Source organism: Desmodus rotundus, chromosome 3, assembly GCF_022682495.2.
Source record: "Desmodus rotundus isolate HL8 chromosome 3, HLdesRot8A.1, whole genome shotgun sequence".
Taxonomy (NCBI): domain Eukaryota; kingdom Metazoa; phylum Chordata; class Mammalia; order Chiroptera; family Phyllostomidae; genus Desmodus; species Desmodus rotundus.
Window position 1 is genome coordinate 75,618,512 of NC_071389.1, and position 22,368 is coordinate 75,640,879.

General features: G+C 36.0%; 1 protein-coding gene across 11 annotated transcripts in view; it reads left to right on the top strand.

Annotated features, from left to right (window-relative positions):
* Nucleotides 1-22,368, top strand: part of NUP153 (nucleoporin 153) — a 72,647-nt gene that overhangs the window by 35,400 nt on the left and 14,879 nt on the right. For 5 of the 11 annotated variants that reach the window (XM_045199456.2, XM_053920231.2, XM_053920232.2 and 2 more), the window contains 8 exons: nt 1,947-1,982; nt 5,574-5,626; nt 5,870-5,996; nt 13,351-13,482; nt 14,236-14,334; nt 15,392-15,479; nt 18,156-18,278; nt 20,509-21,126. In XM_045199456.2, coding sequence (XP_045055391.1) covers nt 1,947-1,982; nt 5,574-5,626; nt 5,870-5,996; nt 13,351-13,482; nt 14,236-14,334; nt 15,392-15,479; nt 18,156-18,278; nt 20,509-21,126 — 1,276 coding nt within the window. The remainder of the gene's footprint in view (nt 1-1,946; nt 1,983-5,573; nt 5,627-5,869; nt 5,997-13,350; nt 13,483-14,235; nt 14,335-15,391; nt 15,480-18,155; nt 18,279-20,508; nt 21,127-22,368) is intronic. The other 6 variants (XM_024565393.3, XM_024565392.3, XM_053920230.1 and 3 more) reach the window with 4 other exon arrangements.

Consider the following 22,368-nt stretch of genomic DNA (forward strand, 5'->3'; position numbering starts at 1 on the left):
CTAAGATAATGCTTACAGATTGTGAATGAGTGATGATTATGAAATAGAATGCTTTCAAATGGCAAGGAATATTAATCAAACCCCAAATTAATGTTTACTAGTAAATACTAGTGTGTACTAATGGTTTTAGATTAAATAATTTTGCCAGATTTGCTTTATCTGTGTGTTTTGTTTGAGTTGTTGGACTATCTAAAGATAAATTTCAAACATCACATCTGTTCATCTCCAAGTACTTTGGCATGCATATTCTAAGTATTTTCTTTTGTTTGCTTGTTTTATTTTACACGTAGAGTTTACATTCAGTATTATTTTATTTTAGTTGCAGGTGTATAGTGTTCAAAGTGACCCTTTTGCTATTTAAAGTACCCCTCTCGCACCATACATAGTTGTTTCAGTGTTACTGACTATATTCCCTATGTTGTACTTTACATCTCCATGGCTGTTTTGTGATTGCCAATTTGTACTTCTTAATTCTTTCACCTTTTTCACCCAGCTCCCCAACCACCCTTCTCTCTGGCAACTCTGTCCGTTCTCTGTATTTATGATTCTGTTTCTATTTTGTTTGTTTATTCTGTTCTACAAATTCCACATGTAAGTGAAATTATATGGTATTTATCTTTCTCTGACTTATTTCACTTAGCATAATACCCTCTAAGTTCATCCATGCTGTTGCAGATGCTAAGATTACCTTCTTTTGTTTATGGCCAGTTACTATTCCACTGTGTGTATGTATCACAATTAAACTTGTCTTTTGACGGGCACTTGGGTTGCTTCCCTATCTTGGCTATCGTAAATAATGCTGCAATAGCCAAGGGGTGCATATATCTTTTCAAACTAATGTTTTGGGTTTCTTCAGATATATGAAGAAGTGGAATCACTGGGTCATAAGGCATTTCCATTTTCAATTTTTTGAGGTATCTCTGCTGCTTTCCACAGTGGCTGCACCGGTCTGCCTTTGCACCACCAACAGGGCATGAGGGTTCCCTTTTCTCCACGTTCTTGCCAGCACTTGTTTGTTGAGTTATTGACAGTAGCCATTCTGACCCGTGTGAGGTGGTATCTCATTGTTTTAATATGCATTTCTCTGATGATTAGTGACATTGAGCATGTTTTTATATGTCTATTGGCCATCTATATGTCTTTGGAGAAGTGTCTGTTCAGGTCCTCTGCCCATTTTTAATTGGATTATTTGTTATTTTTGTGTTAGGTTGTATGATTTCCTCATTAATTTTGGATATTAGCCCCAATGGGATGTAATGTTGATGAGTATCTCTTTCCATCACTAGGTTGTCTTTTCATTTTGTTGATGGTTTCCTTTTCTATGCAAAAACTTTTTGATTTGATGTAGCCCCATTTGTTTATTTTTTTCTTTTGTTTCCCATGCCTGAGATGTGGAGATGTATCCAAAAAATATTTCTAAGAGAAATGTCAGCTGTCACTGCCTTTGTTTTTTTCTAGGATTTTTATTGTTTTGAGTCTTACATTTAAGATTTAATTTATCTTGATTTTATTCTTGTATGTGATATAAGAAGGTGGTCTAGTTTCTTTCTTCTTCTTCTTCTTTTTTTTTTTTTTTTTTGCATGTATCTCCAATTTTCCCAACAGCATTTAATGAATAGACTGTAGGGTTTTTTTCCCACATTTTTTATTGTGTTTTTTTTCTGTTACTGTTTACTACCCTTCCCCTCTTCTACCTCTACCCACGCCCCTCCCCCTGCAGTCACCACACATGAATAGACTGTCTTTACCCCATTGTATGTTCTTGCCTTTTTTGTCATATATTATTTGACCATATAGGTGTTGGTTTATTTCTGGACTCTCCATTCTGTTCCATTGATCTATGTGTCTTCTAATGTCAGTATCATGTTTTGATTACAATAATCTTGTAATATAATTTGATATCAGGTAGTGTGATATACTTTCAACTTTGTCCTTTTTTTCTCAAGATTGCTGTGGCTACTCGGGGTCTTTGGTGGTTTCATGTAAGTTTTTTGATTATTTGTTCTAGTTCTGTGAAAAGCACCATTGGTATTTTGATAGTTATTTCACTGAATCTATAGATTGCTTTGGATAGTATGGACATTTTAACAATGTTAATTCTTCCTATCCATGAGCACAGGTATATGCATCTATTTATTTGTATCTTCTTCACTGTCTTACATTTTTATAGTGTATGTCTTTTACCTCCTTGGTTAAATTTATTCATAGCTATCGTTTTGATACAATTATAAATGGGATTGTTTACTTAGTTTCTTTTTCTGATTATTATTATATAAAAACGAAACCTATTTCTGAATATTTATCTTACATTCTACTACTTAACTGAATTCATTTATCAGTTCTAATAGTTTTTTTAAAATTATATTTTATTGATTATTCTGTCACAGTTGTATGAATTTTACCCCTTGGGCCCCCTCAACACAGCACTCTCCACTCCCTCAGGCAGTCCCCACACCATTGTTCATGTCCATGTATCATACAGATAGGTTCTTTGGCTACTCCATTTCCTGTACTGTACATCCCTGTGGCTATTCTGTAACTACTTATATGTACTTCTTAAACCCCTCATCTCTTCACGCGTTTTCCCACAACCCCCTCCCTTCTGGCAACCATGAAAATCCAGTCTGTATCTGTGATTTTGTCTCTGTTCTTATTGGCTTAGTTTGTTTTTTAGATTAAACTGTTAACAGATAGGTATTTGTTGCCATTTTATTGTTCATAGTTTTGATCTTACTCTTTTTCTTAAATAAGTCCCTTTTACATTCATATAATAATGGTTTGGTGGTGATAAACTCCTTTAGTTTTTTTCTTGTCTGGGAAGCTCTTTATCTTCCCTTTGATTCCAAATGATAGCTTTGCTGGGTAGAGCAGTCTTGGCTGTAGGTCCCCACTTTTCATGACTTTGAATATTTCTTGCCAATCCATTCCAGCCTGCAAAGTTTCTTCTAAGAAGTCAGCTGACAGTCTTGTGGGAACTCCCCTGTAGGTGTCTAACTTCTTTTCTCTTGCTGCTTTTAAGATTCTCTCTTTAATCTTTAACCTTTGGCATTTTAATTATGATGTGTCTTGGAGTGGGCCTTTTGTATCCATCTTGTTTGGGACTCTGTGCCTCCTGGACTTGCCGTGTCCATTTCCTTCACCAAATTAGGAAAGTGTTCTTTCATTATTTTTTCAAATAGATTGCCCATTTCTTGCTCTTTTCTTCTGGCACCCCTGTGATGAGAATGTTGGAATCCTTGAAGTTGTCCCATAGGTTGCTTACACTGTCCTCATTTTTTTTGGATTCTTTTTTCTTCGTCTTGTTCTGATTGGTTGTTTTTTGCCTCCTTATGTTCCAAATCATTGATTTGATTCTCAGCTTCATCCCCTTTACTGTTGTTTCCCTATAAATTGTTCTTTATTTCAATTAGTGTATCCTTCATTTCTGACCAAGTCTTTTTTTATGCTGTCGAGGTCCTTACTAAGTTCCTTGGGCATATAACCAGTGTTTTGAACTCTGCATCTGATAGATTGCTTACCTCCATTTTGTTTAGCTCTTTTTCTGGAGTTTTGATCTGTTCTTTCATTTGGGCCATGTTTCTTTGTCTCCTCATTTTGGCCTCCTCCCTCTGTTTGTTTCTATGTATTAGGTAGAGCTGCTTTGACTCTTTGTCTTGGTAGTGTGGCCTAATGTGGTAGGTGTCCTGGAGAGTCCAGTGGCACAGCCTCCCCTAATCCCCAGGCTGGGTACTTGAGGTGCGCCCTTCATGTGGGCTGGGTACACCCTCCTGTGTAGTTGAGCCTTGATTGCTGTTGGCAGATTAATGGGACGGATTTACCTAAGCCAGTCAGTGGCAAGGACTGGCTGTGACCACTCACCTCCAACCTGCATGTCTGTGGAAGATCTGCTGTTCAGGGGCAGGGTAGTGGTGATCCGATGTGGTCTGTAGCTGTCCACTGGGTGCAGTCTCTTTGGTTTCCTGGGTGATTCAGGTCGAGGTCAACCCCCACCTGTGTTTTGCCTGGGACCACCTTTCCTGAGCTATAAAGCAATCTGAGATGTCTGCTACTTGTGCTGGGCTTGGAGATTCCCAGGTGAGGCTAAGCTGTGAGTCTAGGTTGGCTGCTGCTAGTGGTGGGCCTGGGGCCACTTAGCCAGAGCTATGGGGGTTGGGTGCTCACTGTGGCTGGTTGTTGCTTGTTTGAGATGATTTAGGAAGTTGTCAAGCATGAGCCAAGACCAGCCATTCATATGGAAAAGTCTCTGTTAACAACTTGGGTGGGCCTGTAAGTTGAGGGAAGTGGAGTGTCTGGGGATCTCCAGGGCAGGGCAAACACTGTTAGCAAGGTTGATGGAGACTCAGATAAGGCATCTGCCTGCTGGCTCTGTGGCTCTTTTGAGGGGAGAGTTCACAAAAGGGACAGTGGCCTCTGCCTGCCTTTTGTCTGGGAGAAAGCTGTCCCCCAGCTCTTGCCTTGATGTCAGGTACTTCAGTTTCTCCATCTATGCTACTGGTGCCTTTCAACCTGCCACCTCAGTGCAGGAGATCAGAAGAAGTGAGTCTGAGTAAGCCCGTGTGTGAGTTAAGAGGAACTACTTAGGACTTCCATCAGTTTTTTTCACTGTCCCAGTCCCTGCTGGTTTTTGCAGCCAGAAGTTATGAGGACTTATCTTCCTGGCACTGGAACCCTGGGCTGGGGGACCTGGTATGGGGCTGGGACTCCTCGCTTCCAAGGTATCCCCCTCGAATTTTTATCTACCACGTGTGGGTGAGGGACCAGCCCCTTCCACTTCTCCTCCCCTCCTACTAGTCTGGATGAATGTGGTTTCTTTAATTTCGTAGTTGTCAGACTTCCCTTCAGCTTGATTTCTGACATTACTGAGTAATTGTTATTCTGTATTTTAGTTGTAATTTTGATGTGGTGGTGGGAGGAAGTGAGCCGTGTTTGCCTATGCTGCCATCTAGACCAGCAGTCCTCCAGTTCTGGTGTTTTTTTGGTGGACTCTTTAGGGTTCTCTGTGTAGTTTCATGTCATCTGCAGATGCCAGTTTGACTTCTTCCTTTCCAGTTTAGATGCCTTTTATTTTTTATCAGATTGCTGTGGCTAGGACTTACAGTAAAATTTTGAATAAGAGTGGTGAAACGGACATAACTGTCTTATTGTCATCTTCAGATGGTTACCTAGGTTGATCTGTTATTGACTTTTAATTTTGATGTGGTAAGAGGTAAGTTTCAGAGAATCATTTCAAAAGGAATATCCTTATAAATTTGCTTACGTATTTAATGCACCAAGCACAAGAGATAAGTAAAAGTGGTAAGTATATTCACTTTGTGCAGTGACCATTTTGTTTGAAGCACAGTTGTGCTCAGTGACATTTCATGTGTATGTGCAGTCAGACTAACACTTGCAGTAGGCTCTACTACTACTCAGTAGGCTCTGCTCGGAAGGTAGGCTCTAAGTTGCAAATTTTAGGATTCATTAACTAAAAACCATTAAGTTCCTGATTCCAAATATTAGAATTCACAGATAGAAGGGTAGTATTAAGAAAATTAAATAAGCAAGCTTTTAAATATGGTTTCATTCTTTTCTAGACTGGATATGAAAAAAATTTGACACCAGGACAAAATAGAGAACAACGAGAAAGGTAGTGCTATCTTTGTAGCTAAACTTCTTTATATGTAAATTTTAAGTTCTGTATGTAATGTACTTGTGCTTTTTTGAATATTAAGAAGGTTAAAAAATAGAGAATTTATGCACAAAAATATCTGTTAGCTTTTAAAATCACATTCAGCTGTATATTTTTTGTAGCAGTTCTGATTTTTAGGTATTCCATTAGTTAACAAATTATGGACCAGAATAATATATTGTTTAATTTTTTTTTTCTTAGTGGTTTTTCGTACCCAAATTTCAGTGTGTCTGCAGCCAATGGTGTATCTTCTGGAGTAGGTAGTGGAGGCGGCAAGATGAGACGAGAAAGAACACGCTTTGTGGCATCTAAACCTCCAGAAGAGGAGGTAGGTTTACATACTTAATACTCTTGATATTTATTAAAAGCTTTGGTGTGTTGCGGTGGTGAGGGGAGATCTTGGAGGAGTGCGGTTTAGGGAGACTCAACACAACAATAATCCGCCACGGAAATAGTTTCTTCAAAATGTTTGTGTCTGTGTGTGTGTTTTAAACTACCAGACTTTTTAAACCACCTTCACTGTGACAACTCAGAAAACCTAACTTAGTACTGAAAAATTTCATGGTTATCATTAAAAAGCCGTAATTGATTCAACAAAAGAATTGCAATAGAAATTATATGACCCTTAGAATATTATATAATTTGGTTTTGCAAATTTCTGAAACCTACAAAAATAGATGAATGCAGTTTGTATTCATCTCACCTGCCCTTTAATACATTTGCAAACTTTATCAGTGTTGTGAAAGGTAACTCTAGGTTATTTAATTTCAGTATGAAGATTTACCACAATCCATTCTACAGGGTATATTTGAGTTGATTCCTAATATATGCTAAGGCGAATATTTATGCACTTCTCCCTCAGCACACATGCAGTATTTGCTCTAGGCTATTTATTTAGGAATGGAATTGTTTGATTATAGGGCATGATACACAAATTCAAGTGTGTTAGATGTTGCCTTACTACTCTTCAAAGTAGCTTTACAATCTAACACTCCCACATGACAGTAGGTAGATATGCTTTCCCTTTATTCTTATTAGTACTTGATTTTGTTGATTTAAAAAGTTTTGCCAGTGTGATGGCTGTGAAGTGGCATGTCATAGGGGTTTTATTTTGCATTTTGTTGTTTACTAGGGAGAGGAGACATCTTTTTGTGAGTTTCTTCGCCATTGGGGATTTCTCTTTATCAGTTTTTTCTGTTGGGTTATTTCTTTTATTAGGAAAAGTTTTTTTATATATTCTGAGTATAAAAGTTTCAAAAAGATATGGACTAATGGAAGATTGGTTAAATTAACTTTTCCTATATGTTGCTCTGTGTTTTCTGTCTGCTTTGAGTTAAAGGCAGGTCTCATTTCAGTCTTTTTGTAAATAAATTTCAGCCTAGCTGGATTATTAAAGTTTTCATTTGTCATGTGTTTGTAATTAAAACTTCATTTGTAACCTTCTCATTGACCCGTGATATTTTTTAAGAGTATTTAGGTTTTTAAATAGGAGATCTTTTCTAACAGTCTCTATTGACTGTGAAGTCATGTTTTGATTGAAATTGTTGTCTGTATTAGTATTTTTTTTCATGTCTGTTGCAAAGCCTGCTTTGCAGGCTTTTTTAGAATGGAAATCTTTCTCATTTTTCCTTATTTATCTCCTCTTTTCTTATTTGTTTAGTTGTGCCTCTCTCCAGAGGCACAGCTCACCAGAATCATGACTTCTTTGGCAGTTGGGACCTTCTGCCGCATAGCCGGTCTTACAATAGTTATGCTAGGGGCCTTGGCTCAGTTACTGGCCTTGAGGCTCTGTTTTTTCTCTTAGATTCTACTTGATGCTGTGCCTGGAGTGTTGTGGAGGGAGGGAATGTGTTAATATATTCTATCATCTTGAAAGAAAAAGTCTCAAATGTCATTAATTACATAGTGTATAAAACTTCGTAGTTTTCTTGGCAAGCCAGTTTTCTTTTGTGATTAAATCTCTTTATGTAGATTTAATTACAATTATGAAATGGGTTATCTTGCCTTATATACATAAGGAAATTAATATCTGATTGATATAGCATGAACTTGTTTTATAGATGGGTTTTTATATTTCTCAGTGAAATGTGTGGTCCTACCTTTTTAAAGTTTATCCCTCTATGAGAACAATTAATAGCTTGGTTTGGTGTTTGCCAAATGGCAGATTGTGAATTTTGCTTATTTCCCTTCAGTTTCAATCTCAGGTTGGTACCTGTAGCTTAATTTTAGCTGTCTTGTAGATTTGTGTTTAGTCTGACATTGCTGTGTTGAGACATTTTGGGGGGTTAAAATTAATTTATTTACTTTGGCTCTCAGTACTTGGTATATTAACTATAAGGAGCTTTATGAAACTCTAACTTCCAGACCTCTTTATCACCTCCTCCCTTATGTGGGCCCCTCTCTCCATTCCGGTCAACTGCCAACTGCCAATTTCACATCCCAGGATGCTTCACCCAACTCCTTCTGCCCCTAACTATTCCACACTGGAGTTAGAGTGCCTACATTTCTGAGGAAAGAGGTACTAATGGGTGGCTGCCCCAAATTTTTTGCCTACCCTGTGTTTTTTAAAAAATTTATATAAGTTTTGGATAGATGCTTCTTTATTTATGTGTCCAGTGCCATTTTTTGTTTGTTTCAGGTGGCAAATATGTTTTCTACCACATTGTTTCTTAATTGTACTTAATGGGAATTTTTGGTAAAAGACCGAAGATTAATTTTTGTGGGTTTTTTAAAATAGGCTTTTAGGAATGGTCAAGTGGAAGAAATTTTATTTTTAATGAAATTGAATTATGCTAATTAGATACATTTCTACTTAATAGGGACTGATGTATTTAATTTACTAAACATTCAGTTTAATAGAATTCTATATTAGAAATAACCCAATTTGCAATATGAGGTAGTAAAAGTGTGTTTTAACTTTTACCTTTTCTCAAATTCCAACATTTGTGAGGATTGTATGTTGGTCCCTAAACATTGGTGGTTTGCCTTTACTGTGTGATACTCTGTTTTTTATAATGAAAAAGTTCATTGGTACAGAATAGATAAGTAGTTTATAGTAAGATTGAGTTTGGGGAGATTTAAGTGCTTTATGATGTCATGTCAGGTACAGTTCTGCCACTCAGTGGCATGCATGACTTTGATTAACTTAACTCCTTATACATCAGCTTCCTTCTTTTTAAAATGAGGATAAGCCCTGACCAGTGTCGCTCAGTGGGTTAGGTGTCATTTTGCAAAGCTAAATGTCACCAGCTTGGTTCCTGGGTCAGGGAACATGCCTGAGTTTGGGCCAGGTCCCTAGATGGGGACATACGAGAGGAAACCAATTCATATTTCTCTCACACATCAAGGTACCTCTCCCTCCCTTTCTTCCTCCCTTCCCCTCTCTCTAAAAATAAATAAAGTCTTTTTTTTTCAGTTGCTATCTCATTGAAAAATCTTTTTTTTCTAATGGTGTTAAGAAAAATATACTTAGCTTGTGTCTACAGGATGTCTGTCATTTCATACCTGTCTGATATTAGGCCTTATGTCTGTGTGCCAATTTCATCATCTACAGTACTAAGTGTCTATCTCATGTGAGATAACCCATGTAAAGATACTACAAAGGTAATATATACTAAGTCACAGATTTGGTGGTGGTTGTGTTCAACCTGAGGCATCTGTAAGCATCCAGTAACAGTTCTTGACTTAGTTTCACCCAGATTTGTGGGACCCACTTCTCATCAATCAAGTCAAAATGTCAGACTAAGAATCAAGTTTAAAATTGGTTTAAAGTCAATAATAAAAAGAACCAGTAAGGGCAAGCATACAGCTTAATGAGTTGGCATGAGGTACAGGTTATATTGAGGTTGATGTGTCAAGGTGTTGTAAAGGGTGTAAAGGGAAGTAAATCAGGCTAAGGTTGGAGATGGAAAGAAACATCCCTACAGAAATACCCAAATGGGTCTATTGTGTCCTTCCTTTCTCCTCCTCCACATTTGATTATATGTTTCAAACAAGAAATTAAAGATTGGGCAGTGAATGTACATAATACTAGCACCTAGATTCTAATATTTTCTCATTTCCTTTAGCAAATAAATATTCATATTTTGGGGTGCATTTCAAAATAAGTTTAAGACTTAACTCAGTATACTTCACCCCCAGATACTTCAGTATGCATTGCATGAACTAGAGTTAAATATTTGTTGGTTTTTAATTAGGAAGAATTTACAGGTAGTGAAATGTAAAATTCTTAGGTGCATCATTTAATGAATTTGACAGATGTTTGCATCTCTGTAACCCAAAGTCCTATTGAGGTGTCGAACATTCCCAGTCCTTTCACTCGTGCTCCTTCCCAGTTAATACTCATTGCCTCCACTCCTGCAATAATCACTGTTCACACTTTCCCCCACTGTGTGTTGGGTTTTGCTTGTTCCAAACTTAGTATCAGTACAGTTCAGTGTGTGTTTTTTTGGAGGGTCTGGCTGTTATGAATAAAGCTGCTGTGAACATTCTTGTTGTACCCTAATTGTAGACATGTTTATTTCTCTTGGGGTAAATATAGTACCAAGCAGTGGAGGCAGGAGTAACACTTTATACTCCCACCAGTGTTTGGGCATTTCTGTTACTCTGTATCCTTACCAGTAGCTGATTGTCATTTTAAAAATTGTAGCCATTCTGCTTTGTGTATGGTGGTATATCAGTGTAATTTTAATTTGCATTTCCCTAATGACCAGTAATGTTGTATTCTTGTTTATGTCCTTATTGGTGGTTAGTATCATCCTCCTTTGTGAGATCTCTGTTCAGATCTTTTGCCCTTTTGAGATTGGGTTGTCTTATTGAGTTGTACAAACTCCATGAATTCTGGACCCAGATACCGGATTTTGCCATGTATGATATGCTCCCGTGTGTAATATGAGCCCACATTTTTGTCCCAAACTTTGAGGAGAAAAAAATCTTTCATTTTATTTTTTATTCAATTATTTATTTATATTTAAATACCTGATTTTTTATGTGTTATAAAGGAATTTTAGCATTTATTTTTGAACATATTATGGTACAACAAACTTTATGTAACAAATAATTATAAGACACAAGGTATTTCCGGTACTACCCATGTATAACGCACATCTTTATTTTTCCCCTCAAAAAATTGGGCAAAAAAAGTGCACATTATACATGGCAAAATACAGTACTTTGAATAATACATGTCTTATAAGAAGTCTGAATTTATATATTTTTTTCTCCATTATTTCTGCTGTTCTTTGTACCTAAGCAACTTTTTCGTTTCCCCAGGTTGCAGAGTTCTGTGTTATTATCTTTTGAAGATAATAGTGCTTTTATGTTTTTTTCTAATTTCCCTTTTTACTTCTTGTATAACCCATGGATTATTTAGAAGTGTGTTTAATCATGACTTTAATGTTTTGAGATGCATTAAGACTTCTTTTATAGCCCAGCGTATGGTCTGCTGGATGAATCTTAAAGAATGTATATTCTGCCGTTGTTGGGTATAGTGTTCTGCAGAAGTCAGATAAGGTAACTGATAGTATTTCCTAGATCTTACTTGTTCTTGCTGAATTCTGTGGGGCTCTTTCGGGGGGGGCTGTCTGGTTAGTCTATTAAAATTGTTGAGAAATAGAAGTTATAATTGTCAACTTACATTTGATATGTTTTTCTCCTTAAATACATAATACATAAATATTTGCTTCATAATATTTTGAGGTTCTCATTAGAACTTACACCTTGCATCTGTTACAGTTTTTCAGTGATGTGCCTCTTTTAATATTAATAAATGCCCTTAAAATGTTTTTTGAAATATTCTTTGTCCTAAAATCTACTTTATCTGGTATTAATACAGCCAGCCACTCTATTTTTAGAATAAACTTTCTTAGGCTTATTGCAGGTTATATCTTTTTTCAGCCATTTACTTTCAGCCTGTGTCTTTATATTTTAGTCTCTTGCAGATAGCATATAGTTTCATTCTCCCCTTTTAATTGGAATATTTACTTATAATGTAATTATTGAGATGGTGGGATTAAGGTCTACCAGTGTTGTAATTTTCCCATTTGTTTTTTTCTGTCTTGTTCTTCTTGAGAGCTGCCTTTTTTTGTGTTAATTAAATCTCTGAATTTCATTTTAATTACTTGTTGGCTTTTTATCTGTCTCTTCATGTTACTTAGTGGTTCCTCTTGGGATTACTGTGTATTCTACTTTGTGTTAATATTGTACCAATTCCTTTGAAAATTCAAGAATCTTGTATCCTTACAGTTTGATTTACCACCACTCCCTTGGTATGTTGTTCTGTCATTGTCATTTGTATTACATTTACATAGATAGGCTGTGAACCTATCACATGTGAGTTTTGCTTTCAACAGTTAAAGAAATTAACAGAAAAAAATTATGTTTGCTCCCAAAGTCTCCATTTCTTCCAGAAATGTGAGTTTCCATATAGGATCATTTTCATTCACCCTGAAGAACTTGTAGAGCAGGTTTTACAGCAGCAGAGTCTCTTAGTTTTCTTTTACCTAAAGTGTCATCATTTTTCCTTTGGTGGGGGGCTTAACTCTACTAAGGTGTGATTTACGTATAATAAACTTCATCCATTTGAAGTATTCACATTGTTTTAGCTGGCAGTGAACTTAGTGAACTCAAGCTCTGTCTCTTCCGTGGTGGGTAGCAGCTGAAGCTTTTTAGTCTTAATTGGCTGTTCAGTGTCTGCCTTACACATGTCACAGGTCTGCTGGAGATTTGGACAGTTTATATGCAGACTTAGCGCTCCCCTTCTATCGATCTTCAGTCCTGCAACTCCCCTCATTTTCTAGCTGCTCTGGTCACCTTGTCTGTCCTGTGATTCCTCCTCCAGCACATTTGTGGTTTTCTCTGAATTTCATCTGTCCAGTGACACCAACTCAAAAAGAGAATACGAAGCTCACTCTGTGCTCTTCTCTTCTCGCAAGTGTTTTATTTCCTCCAGTTTCTGCTTGTTTTTGTTTGCTCTCCAGTGTTTTCAGATAATCTTTTTTTTTAATCCTCATCCAATGACATCTTTTGGTTGCCTTCTCATACACACCCCAACCAAGAATCAAACCCACAACCTGGGTATGTTCCCTGACCTGGAATCATACCTGTGACCTATCAGTCCATGGGAGTATGCTCCAACCAACTGAGGCACACACTGGCCAGGGCTCAGAGAGTTGGTTTTAATATTTTGTCCAGAGTTTGTAATTGTTATCTGTCAGAGTATTGGTGAGATATGAACTACGCCACTATTCGCAGAAGCGGAACTCTTTGTTCAAAATGTGAGTCATTTGAGACTTGGGGTGGTGGCCTTTGCTATATTGGGTTAAAAACCAAGGCAGTTCACCAAACTCATTAATACTGATATTTATTAAACAATATATAATTTTGTTTCATGTTAATATCACAACTGCAGTATATTATTTCCTTTCCTCATTTTTCACCATTTTGGAAATTAGTATTGAGGGTAGTTCCCAAAGTCATATGGCTGCCTGGTGGCTGGGATTCAAATTTTGTTTAGTTTGTTTTTTTTCATTCAAGAGCTCACATTGTTAAAATTGCATGGTGCTGCCTTCTTCGTATTTTAAATTTACCTGTTGTAACTGTATAAAATCTACCTTAAAACAAGAACAGATAAAAGAATGACATAAAAGATGAACCATATCATTATAAAACTTACTGTGTTTCAGGAAATGGAAGTACCAGTATTGCCAAAAATCTCCCTACCCATCACCAGTTCTTCACTGCCTACCTTTAATTTTAGTTCCTCTGTGATCACAACTTCGTCACCAGTTAGTCCTGCACAGTCATCAACAAACAAGGTACAAAACCTTTGTACAAATAGAGGTGATTTTTGATCTTTCTTGTTTATTTTAAAACATGTACCATGCGCACATGTAAACATATTTCACTCTGCATAGTGCACTCCTATGTAATGCTCACCCATGGCTTTGCACTGCAAAATACAGTAATTCAGTTTAAAACAGTGATGAATTTTCACTGGAGATCAACTCAGTAAGAAGAGAAAAATGGAAATGGTGTTTTGCTTTTTTAAAAAAATGTACATTATAATGGGGTATGTTATAATGGGGGTGCTCTTCAATTCTTACGCAGCAGTGCACTAAAGAAAGAGGTGATTGTGTTTGTTTCCAAACTGTTTTCAAATGAGATGCTTCTTTTTCTGTAACAATAGATTTATGTTTTTATTTTTCAAGTAGGATTAATATCTTTAATTTGCTCCTTAATTTTTTATGCTTTTGTTTTGGCTTTTACTTTTTCTGAACTTTTACTTTTTAAAAAATCTTCTAGATGTGTGCTTGTGAATGTTATTTTTCTTCTTTAGACAAATATCCATGTTTAAAAACTGTGTATGCTCCTCTTGTAAGAGGAAGGCAGATTTTACAGCAGTTACTATTAAGTATTTTTGAGAAATTAAAAAGTGCTTTTTAAATCTAAAAGGGGAAAATTTTGCTTTTGGCTTCTTTGGAATAATTTTCTTAAGGTCTATTTTATTGAGTCAGTTTCTTTTCCTAAAGAGTTCTTTTTGTATTTTGTTTAATAATTTGGAAAACCAGGTACAAATGACCTCTCCAAACAACACAAATAGTCCCATGTTCAGATTTTCATCTCCAATTGTAAAATCTACTGAGGCAGATGTACTACCTCCACCATCTGTAAGTAGCAACCAAAGAGTATTTCATTTTAATTGATTTCAAAGGCATACCGTATTTTTATCCAGTCCAAGATGTCATCGGTGGTAAGAAATACTATTTTTCTTCTGGGTTAAAAAAAATCACAATGTACAGAAAGGGTGGATGAGTGAAAACCCGTATTTTTGACTTCACACGTGCACACACACACACGGGCATATTCAGTTTCTTATGTACCGTTTGCAAGTTAAGGTGCAGACATCTTAATACCCATAATACTGTCCATGTTTCCCCTAAGTAAAAGGACATTCCTTTGTCCTTTTATAATACGATATATCCACAATACATTTTTCATACCCACACAATTTAACATGATATAATAATAACGTAATCCATATTCAGATTTCCCCATCCATCCCAGACTGTCCTTTAATTTGTTTTGTTTTGTCTTGGTCCTAGATCCAATTACGATTAGGCCCTAATCAGTAAAGTCATAATGCATTTAGTTAATATGTTTCTTGAGTTATCTTTAAGTTAGATAAGATTTAGATATTTATGTTCCACTATGTATTTGTTTATTTCTTTGTAATAGAAATAAATATTTTGGGTAAGACTTATAAGTTCAGTGTTTAAGTTGCCTCATCCTTATTTGGCATGTGTATCATTTTAACATGTTGCTCTTGGTGTTTTTTACTGTGTCATTGGATTCTGTCAGCCAGATGCTCCAGATAGTTGTAGTTTCCCTGATGCATGCCTGAAATCTGTTTGTTGTCCAGAAGGTCTCAAACTTTTTATTAGAAAATAACATTTAGCAACCCGTACTTAGGCATTAGGAACACATTATTTATGTACTGCTTTGAAAGAAAAAGGTGCCTTAGAAATTAAAAACTGCTGTTAAACTATGACACTCCATTTGTTACAAGAAGCATCCCAATTTTAGAGATTGTAAAACATGAAAAACTGTGAATTTTAGACTAAATGAAATTCAATATATATATTCCACTTGGAGTTAAAAACCCCTCTATTTTGATACTTATTTAAAACTAATTTGACACTTAAAGGATAACTTTTCTCTTTACAGATTGGTTTTACATTTAGTGTGCCTGTTGCAAAAACAGCAGAACTTTCTGGCTCTAGTAATATTTCAGAACCAATCGCAAGTAGTTCCGGTAAGTAAAAATTTCTCACAAATTTTCACATAGTTGCATACGTTAGATTAATATTTCTAATTCTTTCACCTGTGGAAATTCTTATAAATGCTTTCATTTGAATGAAATTGGCTCTGAAAAGCAAACAAGGAGCTAATATCAGCCTTTTGACAGTTAATGCTTTTTAGTAATTAAATTATCCTCAGAGATATTTAGCTTCCTAAATGTAAATGTTACAGTTTGATCGTGAGGAGGATAGTCACAAAAGTGAATTTATGCATTGGCTTTGTTCAGTCAAAGTAAGTATGTTGTAAAAGAAGTCTTATAAGAAATCAAGAGTTGTTTGCATTATAATTGCAGTGGATTCCCTCTCTAAGTCTACTGTTCAGTTCGCAAGCACTTTTATGTGCCATGGTTATGACAGAGAACCTCTGCAATTAGTAATATATAGTATCTGAGCTCAAGAAATTGGCATGAGTGAGGAAGAGATGAAAATCAAATAATTATTTTTTAAAAGCATTTTTTTCTTTTTAAGATTTTGTTTATTTTTTTAGAGAGGGGGAAGGGAGGAAGAGAAACATCAGTGTATGAGAGAAACACGGATTGGTTGCCTCCCATACACGCTGTTAGTTTAAGGTGTACAACATAGTGATTCGACATTTACATAACTTATGAAGTGATCACCTTGATGAATCTGTTACCCACTTGACATTATATGTAGTTACTGTAATATTACTGACTATGTTCCCTAGGCTGTACTTTACATCCCTGTGACTGTTTTGTTTCTGTCAATTTGTACTTAATCCCTTCTTCTTTTTCACTATTCCCTAGTCCCCGGCCCATCTGGCAACCATCAAAATGTTCTCTTATCTATGAGTTTATTTCTCTTTTATTTGTTCTTTTGCTTTTCTGTCTCTTGATGGACATAGGGCTCTTCCCACCTTTTGGCTGTTGTGGTAGTGCTGCTGTGAATATGCAACATACGGATTTGTTTGAATAGTCGTATCAGTGTTTGGGGGTATACACCTAGGAATGAAATTGATGGGTCAGATGGTCCTTTGAGGAACCAGAGAGTTTTTCTCAGCAGCTAGCTCATTTCATTTTCCCACTAGCAGTATGTGAGGGTTTAAATTTCTTCACATCTTCATCACACTTCCTTTTTTTCTTTTATTCTTTTTTTTTTTTTTTTAATACACATTGGTTGGCATTTCTCTAGTGATTAATGGTGTTGACTCTCTCTGTGTACTTGTTGGCCCTTTATATAACTTCTTGGGAGAAATGTCTAATCAAGTCTTTGCCCATTTTAAAATGGGTTTGTCTCTTTGCTGAGATGTAACCATTTTTTTAAAGTCTGGATACTGTATCCTTAGCAGACATATGATTTGTAAATAATTTCTCCAGCTCAGTGGTTTGTGTTTTCATACTGTCTTGATAATGTCTTTAGATATGCAAAGGTTTTTAATTTTGGTGAAGTTCAGTTTTTTTTTCTGCTTGTGCTTTTGGTGTCATATCTAAGAATACATTGCCAAATTCTTGGTCATGAAGATACTCATCCTACCTTTTCTTCTTAGAGCATTATAGTTTTCTTATATTTAGATCAGCGATCCGTTTTGAATTAAGTTCTGTTTGTGGTGTAAGGTATTATGGGTAGGCAGGATTTTTTGAAACCCCTTTTTAATTGACAAACACTCAAATAGAAAAACCTGGTTATTTTATTATAAAAAAATTTCAAATATTCTCTGAAGTTGAGCGGTGGACTTGAATCCCCATATACTCTTTACCCAGCTTCAACATTTACCACTTTATGACCAATCTTATCTATCCCTCCCTCCTTCCCTTTGCACACAAACAAACACACCTATCAGTTTATTTTGAAACAATTCTACACATATTTCATCTACACAGTCCCCTGTTAAATATATAACCACAAAACCATTATTATACTCCAAATACAGATCTCTCATTTTAAGTAAAAGGATATGTTTGTTTTGGAAAGTTTGGGAAATACAAAAAATAAAAGCAGTAAATAAAGTCACTCATCACTAGCGCCCACCCATTATTCTTTAGATGTAAACATTCAACATCTTTTGGACTTTCTTACCTGTTTTTACCTATAAGTATGCTTTTAAGAATGATGTTTTTGTGTGGCTGTGTAACATTTTATCATGTTAGTGTTTTGTAATTTATGTTATCAGCCTCTTACTGAGCATTATCTGGGTTTTCAGTGTTACAGTGGAAGGATAGTTTCAGTCATAGGCTGAATTTCTAGGAATAACTGGCTCAGTTGAATATATTTTAAGGCTTTTTTAAAGTCAGTATTATAAATTGTTATGTAATTGATTACATATTTCATGAAGGGAGTCAAGTTGCCTCAGTTGCCATATCCTCTTGAATGTTTCAGCTTGACTTTCCTAGTTACCAGTGAACTCATTGGGTTATGCTTATAGCTTACATTTTTTGTCTTTCTAGAGGAGAGAGATGTACAATGTGGGAAATAGTATTTTTACTTCCTTGTAATGGCAGGTTCACTCTGTACTGTTAAATAATTTGTTCATTATTTTTGAATTTCATAACTTTTTTAATTATGTTTTAGAAGTTGATCCAAATAGTCTCTGAAAGATCTTTTCAATATATTTAAGTCGAGTCCAGTGCTTTTTCTTGGCATGATATCTTTTATAACTAAAAAAAAAATTACAGCTCAAGATATCACTGCAGTGAACAGTACAAGCTGTAAGAAGCCGGATGAAGATTTTGAAGGCCCTTTTAGACCCGCGAAAACTCTGAAAGAAGGCAGTGTCCTGGATGTTCTGAAAAACCCCGGTAAGATAATGGCTGCCCTTGAGATGGTCTAAAATTTTAATTACAAACTCATGATTTTAATTTAATGTCATTTGTGGTAAACTTTAGTCTTTAAGAAAATTATGGCTCATTTGACAGGGATTGACTTCTAAATGTAGATGTAATCAGATGTAATTCTTTTAGGGAAAAGGTCTTAGAAACTCTACTTATTTCTTCATAATTCAGGGGTTCGTACTAAAATGAAATTTTTATAAGGTAAGTGTAGGAGGAGAAAATGAATTCTAGTTAATAGAGATAGGCAATATTAAATAAAAGTAAATAACTTCATGATAGACTTGAGTGTGTCTTTCTTACCAGAGTTTTGAAACTGCCTTGTTCTTCTCAGATTATTCCCCAGTTGTGATGTATCTATAACAAGGCCAGCAAACATTTGCTGATTTGAACATATGTAAGAGACAATACTCACTTGAAATAAGATATGAAAGCTAGTAGGTAATAATATGAAGGTAGTGACTAGAAATCTTGAAATAGGAGTAAGTTTTCAGTTTGACCATCAAAGAAAATAGTCACAAGTTCAATTGTAATGTGTACGATAAGAATGTAAAGATGTTTTTAAGATAATAGTAGCTCAGAAAGAATTTAGACCCAGCAGAAGTGTTCATGATAATTGAATAGGAATTTCAAAATAAGGTTGGCTTCTGCAAGATGTAGAAGGGTTAGGTGTTTTTGGTTGAGCGCTCTCAGTAATTTAGATGAGTTTATTCAGTTATGGCAGAATTCCAGAATTCCTGTACTAGAATTAAACAAGTAGTACGTAACCATCAAATTGATATAGTTTATCTTCATGTAAGTTACACTATACATTCAAAATGCCCACATCTCCCCCTTTTAGCTTCTTTTTAATAGCAAAAATTTGGAGGAGATCTTAAGTTCTTCTGAGGGAGAAATTAGGAAAATTCACAAAAGTGGAAGGAATAGAAATCTGTGATACTTTTGTCAATTTTAGTGCCTTAAATTAATCATTAACAACCTGTTGACCACTGGGAATAACTGAGCTATGTGGAATTGTTTTGCTGTTATGCTAAAAATAGCTCTCTAGGCTGAGTTATTTCTTGGCAGCACTAGAAAAATCTAACAACTTTCTGTTCCCTTCTTCCCTTCTGATTTTCTTTTCCTTTGATGCTTAAGGCTAGAGAAACAGGTCACTGAGTTTGTTAGTTAGTATGAATAAAATAAAAATTAATTAGTCCAGAGTAAAGGATTGAAACACCGTTTGTACAAATAAAGTGTACTTTCAGTGAATCAGTTCTGTGGCAGCAGTTCGGAGAGCACACGGACTTTTTCCTCCTGTATTATTCTGTGCTTCTATTTGAATACCTTAGTTGTCTAAATATACCTTTAGTGGTTACAAAAAGGTATACTTACAATGTGAAAGGCTCTGAGATCACATTTGAGAGATATTGAAGCAATTTTGTTTGAATTCGTGTTTGGTAACTTTTCGTGGGCCTGCATTTGAGTGGCATGAGCCTGTACACCATTAGGATTGACCGAGTTAGTAATTTTTGTACTTCTAGTCCTTACCAGATAGATGTTTTGTTGCATCTGTTGTAGTTTATCAAATTTGTCATTGAACTGTTGCTGTTTTAAAGCTCTGTATGAGTTTAGTATAATTAAAAATAATTCTTACCATTCTGTTGTACTTTGGAGGGACATCTGCCCAATGACCATACCTATACAGTTCAGCTGGTTTTACCAAAAGTAGAGGATATCACAGTAGTGGGTTATGGCTGGACTAAATTTAAAAATTACAGATACTGAAGTCATTTGGTATGGCCAGGAGAACAGCTGAAAGGAGAGACACATGGGGGAAGAAGATGTGAGTGTACTGTCGGTCACTGTTGCAGGAGTGTGGAGTGTAGCAAGACATTGATGACACAGTGTGGGTCAGTGGATGGCTGTAGCTAGAGCCTTAAGTTAGGCGTTGGTTGAACTATAATAAATAGAAATTCTTAGAGGAAGAAGGTGATATATTATAAACAAAGCATCTTTTGTAGAATGTTAGCGAGGTGTCATTTATTTATGCAATTAATAAATAGTGCTTTGGTGAAAATCACCTCTGAAGTGCTCCATCTTGGATTGTAGTAACTCAGCAGTAAGGTAAATGCTTTCTCCCAGTGATATTTCAGTTAGTGTTTTGATTAGAAAACCTTCCCTAACTTGTTTTTTTTTCAATCCACCCCAACCCCTGTAGGTTTCACATCACTGAAGTCAGATTCTCTTGCTGCTGATCCTACCACCACAAGCCCAGTAGTTTATACAAGACCAGCAATTAGTAGCTTTTCTTCTAGTGGAATCGGGTTGGGGGAAAGTTTAAAAGCTGGATCATCATGGCTGTGTGATAGTTGTCTACTCGAGAACAAGCTAACAGACAGCAAGTGTGCAGCCTGTCAAGGAACAAAATTGCCACCGAGAGATACTGCTAAACAGACTGGAATTGGGACACCGAGTAAAAGTGGCAAAACAACTCTTCCTGCACCAGGGACAGGTTTTGGAGACAAATTTAAACCAGCAGTAGGAACTTGGGATTGTGATACCTGTTTAGTGCAAAATAAACCAGAAGCGATAAAATGTGTAGCTTGTGAAACACCGAAACCTGGAACTGGTATTAAGCGAGTCCTTACATTGCCAGTGACTTCAGAAAGTGCTGTCACTGCGGCTGCTCCATCTTCCAGCTGCACTGTGACCACTGGTACCTTAGGATTTGCAGATAAATTCAAAAAGCCCAAGGGATCTTGGGAGTGTCCAGTATGCTGTGTTCCTAATAATCCAGAAGACAATAAATGTGTGTCCTGTATGTCTGAGAAACCAGGTACGTTTATGGCTGTTTGGAATAATTTTGCTCATTATGTTAGTAGAACATTTTAATTTATTCTTTGTAAAACCTCTAAGAACAACCTGAATGTTTTAAATGTTTCATGATGAGCATTTTCTCAATACATCTTAACTTTTAAAGCTATATTGAGGTTAAAATGACTTGCTTGGGGCTAGATTTGTGTATTTTCTTAGGATAGGCTGTGAGTTAATACTTTGACCTCTTTGTATGCATTTTTATCAGAAACTTCTTGATCTTTAGGATCATTTTCAAGTTTACTGTTACAGATGCTGAATGGTAACGGGGCAATCTTTCTCAAATCTCTACACAGAATAAAATATTGCTTTGTCTCTTTTTCTCTAAGAAGAAGGTGAGGATGGCTAGTGGTCATTTCCAGGGAAAGTTTCATTAAAGGGTGGACAACATTGCTTTATTGAAAAGGCTGTCGCTGAATGTTCATGGCGATACCTGTACCTGTGTGCTCTCTGCTAGAGATGCTGCAATGGTAGTGAATTACTGAAGCATCAGTGAAAATTCTAACTTTGGCAGCTAGAAAAATGGAGTTAGGTTTGGGTTTTTCCTGTTTCTCTGTTCAAATTTTAAAGAGTTAATAAAGATTCACGTCTGGAAATGACTCTGCTGTTTTTGTAATGCTGTTATATAATTATATGGTACAGATAATATGGTGACATGAATTCTAAATAAAACATGTGACTGTCTTGGGAATTACTTGCGTAGTTTTATGTCTGCAGTGAAAAACTCGAGTTATTAGCCTAAACCCCTGTCTGATCACAAGGGGTGAGCCGTATTTCTAATTCCTACCGGACATCTCCATGAGAATAAGATTTCAAAGTCTTCATTTCTTTCCCTTCCCACCTATACCACTCCTCCCCTAAAAAAAAGGAAACAAGACCTTGATGCAGGAAACTGAAGTTAATTCTGAGTTAATGGGAGAATAAAGCATTGAGTCCAGCAGTGAATTTTTACAGATAAACAAAGGAAGCTTACATATATATTAAAGAACTTTGCATCCTGTAAATGAGCCATTATTTTAAGCAGAGGAGTGATGCGGTCAAATTTGTATTTTGATAAATCACTTGGTGGCTTTTTTGAAGGATAGATTTGAAGGTGACAAAAATTTGGAGACCACAGGACAGGTTAGGCAATTTGTATCAGTAGTACAGGCAAACATAATGGTGATGTGTGCTAATGAAATCAAGTAAGGATGGGAAAGATGTA